The sequence below is a fragment of the Monopterus albus genome, unplaced genomic scaffold (genome assembly GCF_001952655.1).
Source record: "Monopterus albus unplaced genomic scaffold, M_albus_1.0 scaffold40.1, whole genome shotgun sequence".
NCBI classification, from domain to species: domain Eukaryota; kingdom Metazoa; phylum Chordata; class Actinopteri; order Synbranchiformes; family Synbranchidae; genus Monopterus; species Monopterus albus.
This window is the reverse complement of record NW_018127920.1, coordinates 2,942,002-2,954,864: the sequence shown is the minus strand read 5'-3', so window position 1 is coordinate 2,954,864 and position 12,863 is coordinate 2,942,002. Positions and strand designations below refer to the sequence as shown.

The 12,863-nt window shown below is 40.3% G+C and overlaps 1 protein-coding gene across 1 annotated transcript in view; it reads left to right on the top strand.

Annotated features, from left to right (window-relative positions):
* The window catches only part of dpp7 (dipeptidyl-peptidase 7), an 11,717-nt gene extending 2,956 nt beyond the window's left edge, over window positions 1-8,761 (top strand). Inside the window, exons 5-13 of the mRNA XM_020599355.1 lie at window positions 1-50; window positions 213-294; window positions 560-726; window positions 2,220-2,280; window positions 4,369-4,487; window positions 4,810-4,966; window positions 7,440-7,504; window positions 7,584-7,654; window positions 7,729-8,761. The exon at window positions 1-50 is cut by the window's left edge and continues 101 nt beyond it. Of these exons, the coding sequence (XP_020455011.1) occupies window positions 1-50; window positions 213-294; window positions 560-726; window positions 2,220-2,280; window positions 4,369-4,487; window positions 4,810-4,966; window positions 7,440-7,504; window positions 7,584-7,654; window positions 7,729-7,840 (884 nt within the window). The 3' untranslated portion in view covers window positions 7,841-8,761. The remainder of the gene's footprint in view (window positions 51-212; window positions 295-559; window positions 727-2,219; window positions 2,281-4,368; window positions 4,488-4,809; window positions 4,967-7,439; window positions 7,505-7,583; window positions 7,655-7,728) is intronic.
* Window positions 8,762-12,863: the final 4,102 nt, after the last annotated feature.

Here is a 12,863-nt window from a genome sequence, read left to right as displayed (position 1 = left end):
CTGCTGCTGGGCTGGGAGACTCCAGGCAGTTTTTCAGAGATGTTACAGCTGTAAGTGTGTGGATGCTTGGCATTTAGGCAGACAGTGATGCTTAACCTACTCTTAGTTTGTACTAACCGCCATTTTCACTTTAACTTGTAACAGCTGTGTGAAACACATATAAATTACTCATTACACTATAGAAAATAATTTGTGAATTTTCTCTTTCAAAGGATTTTAAGAGCATTAGCTCTGAATGCAGCGATGCTGTGAGAGGAGCTTTCCATCAGTTGAATGTGTTAGCTGAACGCCAAGGTAAAACCTGGTTCTTTCTGTTCTTCTTTGAAGAGATTACCTTAAATTTAGGTCGAGAAATGACAATCATAGGACTGTATTGTGTTGTTAAGGCAGCAGTGAAATTTCCCTTTAAGTTAAAATAAAACAAACTGAAAGATTTCAAACATTTTTGTTTAATGTCAGGAGCTTCTCTTGACCTTGAAGGTGTTGCTTTAAGTATTTCCTGACTTAAATAGAGCAGCAGGACCTGACATTGTCATGGAGATGTAGTAACTGTTTCCAGATTACAGTCGCATCCAGTCAGAGTTTGCTCTGTGTAAGCCTCCATCATCTGCTCGGGACATCCACCAGCTGAATGGGCTGCTGAGGAACGCCTTCACTCTGCTGGCAATGATGGATTACCCCTACAGCACTGCCTTCATTGGCATCATGCCTGCCAACCCTGTCAAGGTACACACAGTCTGAGGGAGGATTGCAGTAGTCTAAAATGCTATGCACAATTGAGCAACGTCACATAAACAAACTCTTCTGAAAATAGAATGTAAATCTGCCAGGTGTGTACTTCCTCTGTTCAGCCATCAAAGCTGCAACATATGCACACAAACCAGCAGTTTACAGCTTCTGTGAAGCAGTAGCTGTGGACCTCTAATATGGCTGGCTGCACATCTTCACTTATATTGTTTAAAAACCCAAGTAAAAATAAGAATGTGGTTGTTATCTCAGATATACACTCACCAGCCACTTTATTAGGTACCCCTGTAAAATTGTATGCAATTCAATGCAATATTTCCTCCTTAACACCTATGTCTGTGAAGCTCAATATGTTTCAGTTTTTGGTGAAATTGTCATGAATGCATACATTCAATTATATGTTTATTATTGAGGTCATAGTTAAAGGTGGTGTTGTACTGGACTACATTATATTCAGAGGTGTCTCTATACTTTTGTCCTCCCCAGCTACACACAGGAGATCTTTATTGACTATTGCTTTTCAAAAATCCACAAAAGCATTAATGTCTTGCAAATTAATGAAGTTTGACACACATAGGAGACACAGTAGACTTTCTTGCATTCAAGACTGGCGATTATATTTATTAACATTTGCAGCTCACCATTATATGACACCATAGTCTATCACACAATGTTCATTTCCTTGTCCAGTGTCTATTTTCTGTCCTTTTATGTGTCTGTGTGAGTGTGGTGTAAAAATAAGATCACGAACACCATGTACAAATAAACACAAGCTTCCTTAAATATTGTCTCACTGTCCAACTAAAGATACAATCCCTACCGTCCAGACGTACTCATAATATTACAAATGCAAAAAAAAAAAAAACAGAAAATGGCTTCTACACAGATGTTAAGGCGGACGTTTTGCATTGAACTGCATACAATTGTACAGGTGTAATAATAATAAAGTGGCCGGTGATTGTATATTGGTATGTAACAAGAAATGTCAGTTTAGAAATGGCAACAATGTTTGACAAACCATTACAGTACAGAGCTCACACTGACAAGCTTGTTTCTGTTGATCACAGCTTAAAAAATGAATATGATCGATACTTATTCAAATGTTTGTGTTTAATTTAAACAATAAATATGAGATTTTTTTAACCGCTCAAATATTCACAGCAGAAATCTGGCATTGATTAATGGATACTGTCCAAACAGACAAACAAAGCAGCAAACTTTGGTAAAAACATAACCCCTGCCCTATAACTATTAGAAAAGATGATAATGTAGATATTTTAAGATAAATATGGATTATATATGAATTTATATACACATGTAGGTTGTGGCAAGCCTAATATTGAATTACAGTCGATTTAAAAAGGGAATCGATAAGCAAAAATGAGGAGAAAAAGCAGATATGACTGGATACAGGTCAGTTATGTTTTAACACTGAGACTGAAGTCCATAGTAATGATGACTCTGCTTTCTAGGTGGCCTGTAAGACCATGCTGAGTGGACCTGACCTGCTTGTTAACCTCAGAAACACTGCAGGTAAAACAGATGAACACCGTCTCTTATTTAAAGCAGCGTAGAACCTTTTATGCACCCTAAATCTGCCATTAGCACTTTTATTAATGGAGAGTAGTTAGCTAAAATCATGCCATTATATTTCAGATGGGAGTGTAATTATTTTAGTTATTGGTGAATTAATATATAGAGGTTGGAAGCCCTTCAGTTAGTGATCAGATATATTTCACGCCAGCAGACAAATGCTTATGTTCCCGGGGCATTCAGTTACAAGCAGTTGTTCCACAAAATGTGCCACACAGTATTGGCATTGGTTAAAGGTTTTATTGGACTAGAATTGGAAGTGTTGAAAAGTGCAGTGGCTTCAGAAAGTAGTCAGACCCTTTGCTTTTTAAACACTTGATTGTTTAGCACACCTTTACAGTAGTTGCATGTAAGTCACTTGGCTGGAATCACCAGTGGTAAACTCAGCTGACTGGACAGAGTTTAGAAAGACACACATCTGTGTATGATAGGTCCTTAAGACACATCAGCACAAAATCCAAGCCAGGAAGTCCAAAGAACTCTCTGTAGACCTCTGTAGTAAAATTGTAGTGAGGCACAGATCAGGTCAAGCGTATAAAACCATTTCTAAAGCTCTGAGTGTCCCCAGCAGCACAGTGGCCTCAGATGCTGCGAAAGGGAAGTAGGAGAGTCGACAGTCACCGGGCAAGAAGGGTCTTGGTCAGGAAGGTGACCAAGAAGGGCTTCTCAGCAGCAGGGACAGTGACACTGGTCAGAACTGAGGGAAGGATGAGTGCAGCCAAATACAGAGAGGTCCTTGAAGAAAATCTGCTCCATAGACTGTTTAGATGGTTCACCTGAAGCAAACAGCCAAGACAATGGTGGAGTGGCTTCAGGACCAGTCACTGACTGTCCCTGAGCAGCTCACAAAGTCCACACTTAAACCTCACTAAACATCAGTGGAGAGACCTGGAGATGGCAGCTCACAGACATTTCCCATTCAATCTGAAAGAGCCTGAGAGGATTTGTTAGGAAGAATGGGATAAACTGTCCAAACCCAGGTGTGCAATGCTTGTAGAGACTTGCTCAAGAAGACTGGAAGCTGCACCTGCTCCTGAAGGACTTCTACAGTGTAGTGAATACATTTGTCAAGAAGAGGTTTTAGTTCTTGAGTTTTAATAAATTTGCAAAAAAAATCTAAAAGCATGTCATTATGAGTTATTGAGTGGAGATTGATGGGTAAAAGGGTCATTTAATCAGAATCAGAATCAGCTTTATTGGTCAGGTGTGTTGGACACACGAGGAATTTGACTCTGGTACATCGGCTCTCAATGTGCATGTACATATATCCCCATGCACGGGGCAAGTAAACAGTAAACCAGCATAAGGCTGTGTAATATAACAAAATAAGCAGTATTAACAAGCAGACAGACAAAGGAATGTTCATTGAAATGAGATGAATAGGAATAAAAACAGAGTACTTAAAAATAGAGACCTGTACGAGTCTGTATAATCTGTACGAGGTATATTTACAGGTATTGCACTGAGGGTTATTGTCCAGTCATACTGTCATAGGTCAAGTGTTCATCAGAGTCACAGCCTGGGGGAAGAAACTGTCCTTGTGCCTGGTTGTCTTGGTGCACAGTGACCTGTAACGTCATCCAGAGGGGAGGAGTTCAAACAGATTGTGTCCAGGGTGTGAGGGGTCTGCAGTGATCCTCTCCGCCCTCCTTTTGACCCATGAGGTGTACAGGTCCTCCATGGAGGGCAGGCTCACACCAATGGCTGCTTCCTCGGTAGAACTGTATCAGCAGCTCCTGGGGCAGGTTGAACTTCCTGAGCTGGCACAGGAAGTTCAACCTCTGCTGTGCCTTCTCGATTTAAATTTAAATCCCCAATATAACATTAAAGGGATCTGAATACTTTCTGAAGCCACTCTATGATTCAGTGTGTGTCTGTCTCTCCAATGAGGTCACTGAATACTTGATGGGATAGAATCCAGGTTTTATGTAACCTTAATAAGCTCATAATGGAAGTGACTGGGTATAAAGAGTTTTATTTTGCTATACTCAAACATAAAAAAAAATCTTCATACATTCCATCCTGCAGGAATTGTGTACAATGCCACTGGGATGCTGGCCTGTTTCGACCAGTACAATCTGTATGTGGAGTGTGCCGATCCCACTGGGTGCGGACTGGGATTTGACAGCCTGGCTTGGGACTACCAGGTACTACCAACACACAGCATGTATCTGTATGTAATCTCATCACAGTTGCTGTATGGGATCATTTCAGGTTAGGATCATACATCCATCCATTATCTATACCGCTTATTCCTGAACAGGGTCGCAGGGGTACTGGAGCCTATCCCAGCCAACACTGGGTAACAGGCGGGGTACACCCTGGACAGGTCACTAGTCTATCACAGGGCTAGGTCGGGATCAGTTAACTCTAATAGTATATGAGTTGATAGAAACTACACTGTTCTGGATGAAGCATTTATGGTGCTTCATCTTAAAAATGATTCCACTGCTTATGTTGTGGTTGCAGGCATGCACAGAGATCAATCTGTGCTTCGAGAGCAACAATGTGACAGACATGTTTCCTCCCATGTTCTTCACTGAGAGAGACCGCACAGCTTACTGCTCCAAACGCTGGGCTGTGGTTCCACGACCAGACTGGCTCAAAATCCAGTTCTGGGGTGATGGTGAGCACTGAATACTAATACATACATCAGACCGTCGTGAAATATCATGGCATCTAGTGTAACTTAGAAATCACTGTTACTGTACTTCATACATTGGATCAGCAGACCATCAGATATAATTTTGTGATGCGTTTCTGGTAATTGCCACAGTGCCCAAATTCCTTTTAAAGATAAACCTAGTGATTTTCTTAGTTTTGGTTATTGTGGTCCAAAAACTACTAAAAACACACCAGTGAGCCACACTGCTGCACTGTTTCTTCCTCATAAAATATGTGGGGCACATCTTATTTTAAAAATGAACACTATAATATCAACTCACCATAATGCAGAGTCAGTGGGAGCCCTGGGCTTGTTTCCCTGCAACTAGGAAAAAATTCCAAGGGCTTGTCTTTTAACGCAGGGTTTTGTCTCAGTGTGGCGGAGCATTTTTGAGGGTTTCATGGCTTCATTAGCTTGTCGGTCACCGCAAATTATGTATAGCGGGTGTGGAGCTTGTGTATCACCTGTTGCGATGAACCCGTAACTTAGGTAGGAATCGTAGTATTTTCTTGTAAATGCAGCTTTCTTTTTGCTGGCAGTCTGTGACCCTTCTGCTGTCCCATCGTTTGCTCCTTCCTTTCCAAAAAAGCTCTCCAGTGAAAGGGTTAGCTTGTGTCACTGATGTGTAAAATGGCATGCCAGAGTCAAGTGCGGTAGTGAGGCAAGGGCGGAAACAGTCGTTTTTCAAACTAAGACTAATGAAAGAAAAATAACCCTAGTTTTAACCACAAAATTCTTTCTTTGTGGCCCAGTACCAAATGATCCATGGACTGGTACCGGTCCTGGGACTTGGGGTTGGGGACCCCTCAACTATACAATACATCAGCTGCAGCCAAAAGACAGTAAATGTAGCCCTGTTGGATATGAGACAGCCTACTATATTGTATGGTTTCTCTTTGATACGTTTTATAGGAAAAAAAACCCTAGTTTTTAAAAATCATTGATAAAGGAACATGTCCAGTGTTGAGCTGACAACATCACATATACACAAGCATTCTTATTGGACTCATTAGCATTTTCACTTATAAGTAGTAACCGTTTGTTATTGTTGGTCATGAAAACCAGCTTGTTCATTGGCAAGAAAAAGTAAGCAAACCCTTAATATAGTATGATCTTCAATTAAGTTAAAATGATGAACTTCTAATTCTGGCTGCTCCCGTTAGGGGTTGCCACAGCAAATCGGTTGCCACCCAACTGACAATGCACATGCTAACTTGGAATGTTTTACACCGGATGCCCTTCCAGAAGAAGTTCAATTTAGAGTCACCAATTAAGTTAAAATGATGAACAGTGTATTTGAACTAATAATACACATCAAGGTTCTTGTTCAGGTTGAACACATCCAAATACTCAGCGCAGGCTGGAACAAGTATGTGACCTCCTTGGCTTATGACAATCAAAGATAACTGGAGTTAGGAGTTGGCAAACCTGACTGGAGTTCATAATACTGTGGAATACAATGGAGTCCAGTACAACACCACCTTTAACTGTGACCTCACTAATAAACATATAATTGAGTTTATACAATTATGACAGTTTCATCAAAAACAAACATTCTGAGCTTCATAAACACAAATATTAAGGTGGAAGTGTTGCATGGAAGTGCATACAACTGTACAGGTGTACCTAATACACTTAACAGTGTACTTTGAAAAACATCTCAAGCAGTGTATACTGGATCATTCAGCCCCCTAGAAATCATAAACCAGTGAAGAACCATTTTAGTCCATGGAGGCACTCAAAGTTCATTCTGCAAAGTCAAAGACGATTCCTCAAAATTTCATCCTGGTGGAAAGGAACAATGGGTCTCATTCACAAAGAATAATCACCTTTATTTGGCCAAGTGTGTTACATACAAGGAATTTGTACACAGACAAATATGTGCTTAAAATGTGCGTACAAAACATTTAGGCACAAATATTTTCCTAGCTAAATTTATTGTACTCTGTTCTGCTCCTCTCTTGCATCTTCACTGCTTTGTCCCCAGGACACCTCTAGGTAAACCTATTTCCTTATATAGAGAACTGGGGCCGTGGCAGCGTGCCAATTGTGCATTGCGGACATGCACCTGTCATTTTAGAATGATGCTAATTTACTAACATACACACAGTGGTAAAACATATTTAGCTGGTGCGCATGTGTCATGAATCCCTGAATCTGCGTGCAAACGTATTCTGTGTACAAGGTTATGAATATTTCTACACACAATGAGCCCCATTGTACAAAGGCTGTGACAGACCTTACCTTTCTATGGATTTTGATCTGATGAGCAAAAATAAAAATGGTTTTGCTAATTACTTGTTTTGACATAGTAATTATTTTAAAACAGGTGCCATAAATGCTTTTCAAATCTTGGAATGACCTTTAGTTCATGGGTATTTCATATTTCTCCACCAGTGTTCTTGTTCCTAATGAGCTCTCCTCATGTGTTCAGCCCTCTCTACAGCCAGCAACATTATTTTCTCCAATGGAGATCTGGATCCATGGGCAAATGGAGGGGTAAGATATTAAACCACATGAGCACACTTTAGTGAAGTGGCTGTTTTCAGTCTGGGCTAATTAGCTCTCTGCTGGTTAGGTGCGCAAGTCCTTGAGCTCCTCACTCATAGCTGTCAACATTCCTGGAGGAGCCCATCATCTGGATCTGAGGTACAGCACACTCACTTTGTTTTAAACTCATAAAGCAAAATCTAATGACATTTCTCTGTTGCTGTTTCACACAGAGGATCTAATGAAGCTGATCCAGTGTCAGTAATCAATGCCAGGAAGACAGAAGCAGACATCATTGGACAGTGGGTCAAGATGGAGAGGACCAGATTACAACAGGAACCTTAAAGTACACATTCAGACTCTGTTTCAGGGATGGAATTACCTGAACCCAATGCTCCTGTCATTTTCAAGACCACTGTAGCAGATTTCATGTTCACTTCAAAACTCTCCAGCTCACGAGAAAAGACATGAATCTCTTCAGACTCATGTATTTTCATTAGTAGTGGATGTTAAACAGTGTTTTTATCTATCATTGCTGACACACCAGTTGTAGAACTGGTGCAAAGGTGGAGTAGGCTATGTTAGCAGCATGGCTAACCAAAGAACAACAGAAAGTCACGGGCAGCAGGAAGTTGTGTTTTTGCCAGGCTAATGTGAACTAATCGTCACGCTTGTCACACTCCATCATGCTGGCTTTTGTTTTGGTTCTGTTATGTACTGATATCATGAGAGATTTTGCCTCAACGAGAAATATCGTCACGCCCCTAGTTTTCACCCAAGAAAAGAGCCAACACTGTTAATGCGTAGAATGAGTTTGCCTGAATTTCATTCTTACTCTGGCAGTACAACATATACCTAGGCAACAGTATTATGATGTTACTGTGAGGCTTGTTTTGCCCCATCAGCAGTGCAAAAATATGCATTATAACCATGGAACCAGTATCTATTCACAGCTGAGACCCTGGAATAATTTTGCTATTAAATTTTCTTGATTTATCCATCAGTCAGAGGACACAAACAGTTACAAGACCATGTCAAATCATCATCAGACTTGTAGAAACACAAAATGCTGTGAGGGAGCCAGACAACACCTCACTAGTGCTTTCACTAGTAAATGACAGCTCACTGTAAGTTTATGTGACTGGAGTACTAAAGGACAGGTGTGATTTTCCACTCTAAAGATCAGTTCATGTATCTGACAGCTATCCTATCATGCTCCTTGTGAGTGGTTCATCACCTCTCTTAGAAGATAAAAGGAAGCCTCATTGTGTTCTGTGTGTTTCTATATTAGCTCACTGTAAGTTTATGTGACTGGAGTACTAAAGGACAGGTGTGATTTTCCACTCTAAAGATCAGTTCATGTATCTGACAGCTATCCTATCATGCTCCTTGTGAGTGGTTCATCACCTCTTAGAAGATAAAAGGAAGCCTCATTGTGTTGTGTTCTGTGTGTTTCTATATTTACGGAATATTAAAGTCAATACCAGTGGTGTCATTATTGCAGGCCCGTTTTGTTTCATAAGTCAATGATCGACTCAACTTTTCATTCTTTTTAATATAATCTCTTTAATTTCTACATTTTTTACAAAATTAAAGCAGATCCAGTGTTTATTATACACCAGGTGAAAAACATTTGTTTTTTTTATGTTTGACAGGGTTTGAAATAAAGACAAAAGACAGTGACAGCGTCTGTAAGGAGATCTTTGACAAATGTCTGTAGGATTTCAAATTCTACTTTGCAAAATATGTCAAATGTCCAGTAGATTCTGGTCTGACAAAACCTCAAAGTACAGCTGAACCTGCTCCACCAAAGTATCACCCACCCTGTATACTGAGTTAATTGGTCCCAATATGTTGAATGTACAGAGAAAGCTGGAATTGTTGTTGGTTTCACAGTAAATCTAACAATATGAAAATGTGGGTCTACACCCTCAGTTAATGTAATAGCAAGAGTATCTGTAAATACACAAACATTCTAACATGTTCATTTATGATAGTATGCACTCAGTTGGCAGTTTATTAGGTACACCTTTTTCTAATGCAGTACAGTTCAACAACACGAACTCCAGCCTCCAAAATGATCACTGTTGAATCAACACGTTTCTAAAACAGTATGAACATTATCACCTTCATGAAGGAGGATTCATTGCAGGGCTTGAGTAAACTATTAGTTTTAACTTGGCGTACCTAATAAACTGACAACTGAGTGTAGGACAGTCAAACAGACTTTATCACCCTATAATCTAAACTCTTTAAAGAGCCCATGGCATGCTTTTCCTTGTTTTTTGACTTCTCTACAATGTTACAACAGTGAATTATCATCTTAAATGTGACTCAACGCTCAAAAAAACGAGGTGTACTTATGTTGTACTTCTACGCAAAGCAACTCTCGCAAAACTCCCCCCCCAAACTATGTCTTACGCAATAGTTCATGGATTCTCCTGGCTGCGTGCATTCGTGTGAGTTTGTCTGCTTGTTCACTGCTGCCATTTTAGAAGTGGAATTTTTCGACTGCATGAGGTTTCGTGGATATATTTGACCTCCTCCTGTGCACAGCAGAACAGTGGTTAGTGCTGTCGCCTCACTGCAAGAAGGTTTGAACCCAGAACCTTCTTGCAATGCGTGGAGTTTGCATGTTCTCCCTGTGTCTGGGTGGGTTCTCTCCAGATACTCCGGTGTCCTCCCACAGTCCAAAGACATGCAGCTTAGGTTGATTGGTGACTAAACTGCTCGTAGGAGTGAGTGTGGGTGTGTGTGGTTGTTTGTCTATGTATCAGCCCTGTGATAGGCTGGCGACCTGTCCACGGTGTACCTTGCCTCTCGCCCAATGGCAGCTGGGATCGGCTCCAGCCCCACTTCAGGAATAAGCAGTTTAGATAATGGATGGATGGATGCTTGCATTGTGACCAGAGGATGTGGAGAAAAATACAGTGCCTGAGGTTACTGAATGTCTGGGAATGTTCCTGTACAGGGACTCACTGTTTCACCTGAACAGGTCTAACCTCCAAGCAGCCGGCCTGTGAAGGCCCTGCGGCGATGAATGATTCCCAGGAGGACAGTACCCGTTTGTTTTGACTGCTTGAGGCCAGTGTGTCTGCTGCAACACTACCTGTTTGTCTGTAACTCAAAGTATTTGCGGAGGAAGACGCAGCAACTGCTGGATGGATTTACCGACCTTGGAGCTACTTGAAAGTGATGTTTCCACTAGTCGGTGGGACTTAATGGTAAGTTTTGTTGTAAGGCTGGTTTTATTGTTCTGAAATAATTACAGACTATTTGGAGTTATGAGCGGTGCCAAGCTAATCTAGAGGCTGGAAATGAGCAGCCATGGGCTCTTTCAAGATAATTTGACCTAAAATATGACACAGAATGGCAGTGTACTATATGTCCACACACTGTAAAGGAATGGGGCCTCCCACCTATATGTGTGTGGGTGTGTGTGTACACCTACACACACACACACACACACACACACACACACACACACACACACACACCCAGTTCCAAGATGCAGCACCAAAATAATGTATGAAGATAACCATTTGTTGGGCTCTGAAATCTCTGTGTATTGTCACTGCGGTAAGTGCCTGTGTGTGCAGTCTGTGATTAAGAGCAGTCTGCACTAACTACGTTAGTCTAAAAATATTACTATCAGTCTTCAAAACCAACCCTCATGCCATTATCAAAATCTCTGAAAAGATCTCCTTGGTTATTTCTTCCTGAAAAAGGTCGCTTTGGAGGAATGGCTTTTCATTGTAAAACCCCAAACAAAATCAAACATCAGGGTTGATTATGTTTTCAGCATATCTTTGGCTCAGGAATTATGCTGAAATATATCCAGGGAGGGACCACACAGAGCCCTTGTAGGAAGGATAAAACAAAAACACACACACCATGTAACGATTCCCATTATGTAAACCTAGTGACTGCTTGGAGGGACTCCTGCAAAAAAATATCTGTCCTCATTTCACCGTTCTGCTGTAAAAATAGTCATATCTGCAGTTATCACACTGGCCATAAACAGTAGTGAATCAATGTATGTACAAGTAAAAATCACTTGGATGGATAGAAATGGACATTAACAGTTGTCTTCTGAATGTTGTCTTAAGCAACTTTAAAGGCACACATGAGACAACACTGAGGAAAAACATACAGAATGACTTTCAATACAAATTCAGAAAGTTCTTAAGATCAACAACTACAAATACAGCGATGATGTAAACTAGTGGTATTTACAAGAATGACCACAAATTGCTCTAAGCTGCTACTACTTCAAAATCTAAAAAAAAAACAGAATGAGAGCTTACTGTATTTAGATAGATACCATGACAACTTTAAATACACACTACAAATCAATAAATTATGCTTAACTTACATTTTAAATTCACACTTCTTTTTTAACTTAGAAGAAAACCAAATTAACACCCCCCACCCACCCCCAACAGACACACAACAAACAAGAAATCGTTGATGCATTTATACTAAGAGCCCATTGCGGTCCTCACAGTTCATAGGGGAAGAAAACCTGCTGCTTGGCAACAACTGGAATAAGATCACATTCATCTGAGTCCTACATAGAGCCTGGTGTCTGAGAAACTGCTGGAAAAGCAACCATGTTGCTTTTCAGTTTGTGCTTAGCCACCCAGAGAGCCCCACACCTGACATTTCCTGGTTGATGGCAGCAGAGATTGGCGTTAATCACCAGACCGTGACTGTGTTTTCACACTATGATCAACATGTTCACAAGGCCAGTCATTTCCCTTGAAACAGATGGCTGGTTGCCACCATGCTGTATTCATGACTAGTGAGTGCAAAATGGAGCTGTTACAAGAATGTGTGAATCTGATGTGGTTATGGAAATCAAACCAAACTGTAAATAACAGACTGTACTTCATTATGTTGATGCAAAAAACAAACAAACAAAAAAGCACTACCCACAAAAAACCACTATCCATATGACCAAGTCTAAACAGAGATAAAAGACAGCAACCTCTGTATTAATGGTAGAAAGTTTAAGCATGTGACTCAGTGCACTATTGAGAGTAGTTTAATGTAATACTGCTTTAAAAATCTACTTGACTTTAAGTTTATGATATTCTGTGTAAACATACAGTATGATCACCTTATAAAATGTGTTATAAAGACTGCCCAATAGTATTCAATGTAGTACATAGCACCAGCTGCAAAATTAAAATGCTGCATACCACTTTATAATTGGATCTATTTTAAAGGCTTTATAAATTCCAAATACTCACTTAATTAGATCATTTATTAAGAGGTTACTGTTACTGTTCTTTTCATAGGACAACCTTTGGGTTGCTAGGTTGCAAACAAGATCCAGTCAGTTGGTGTATCCTCTTTTTTATGG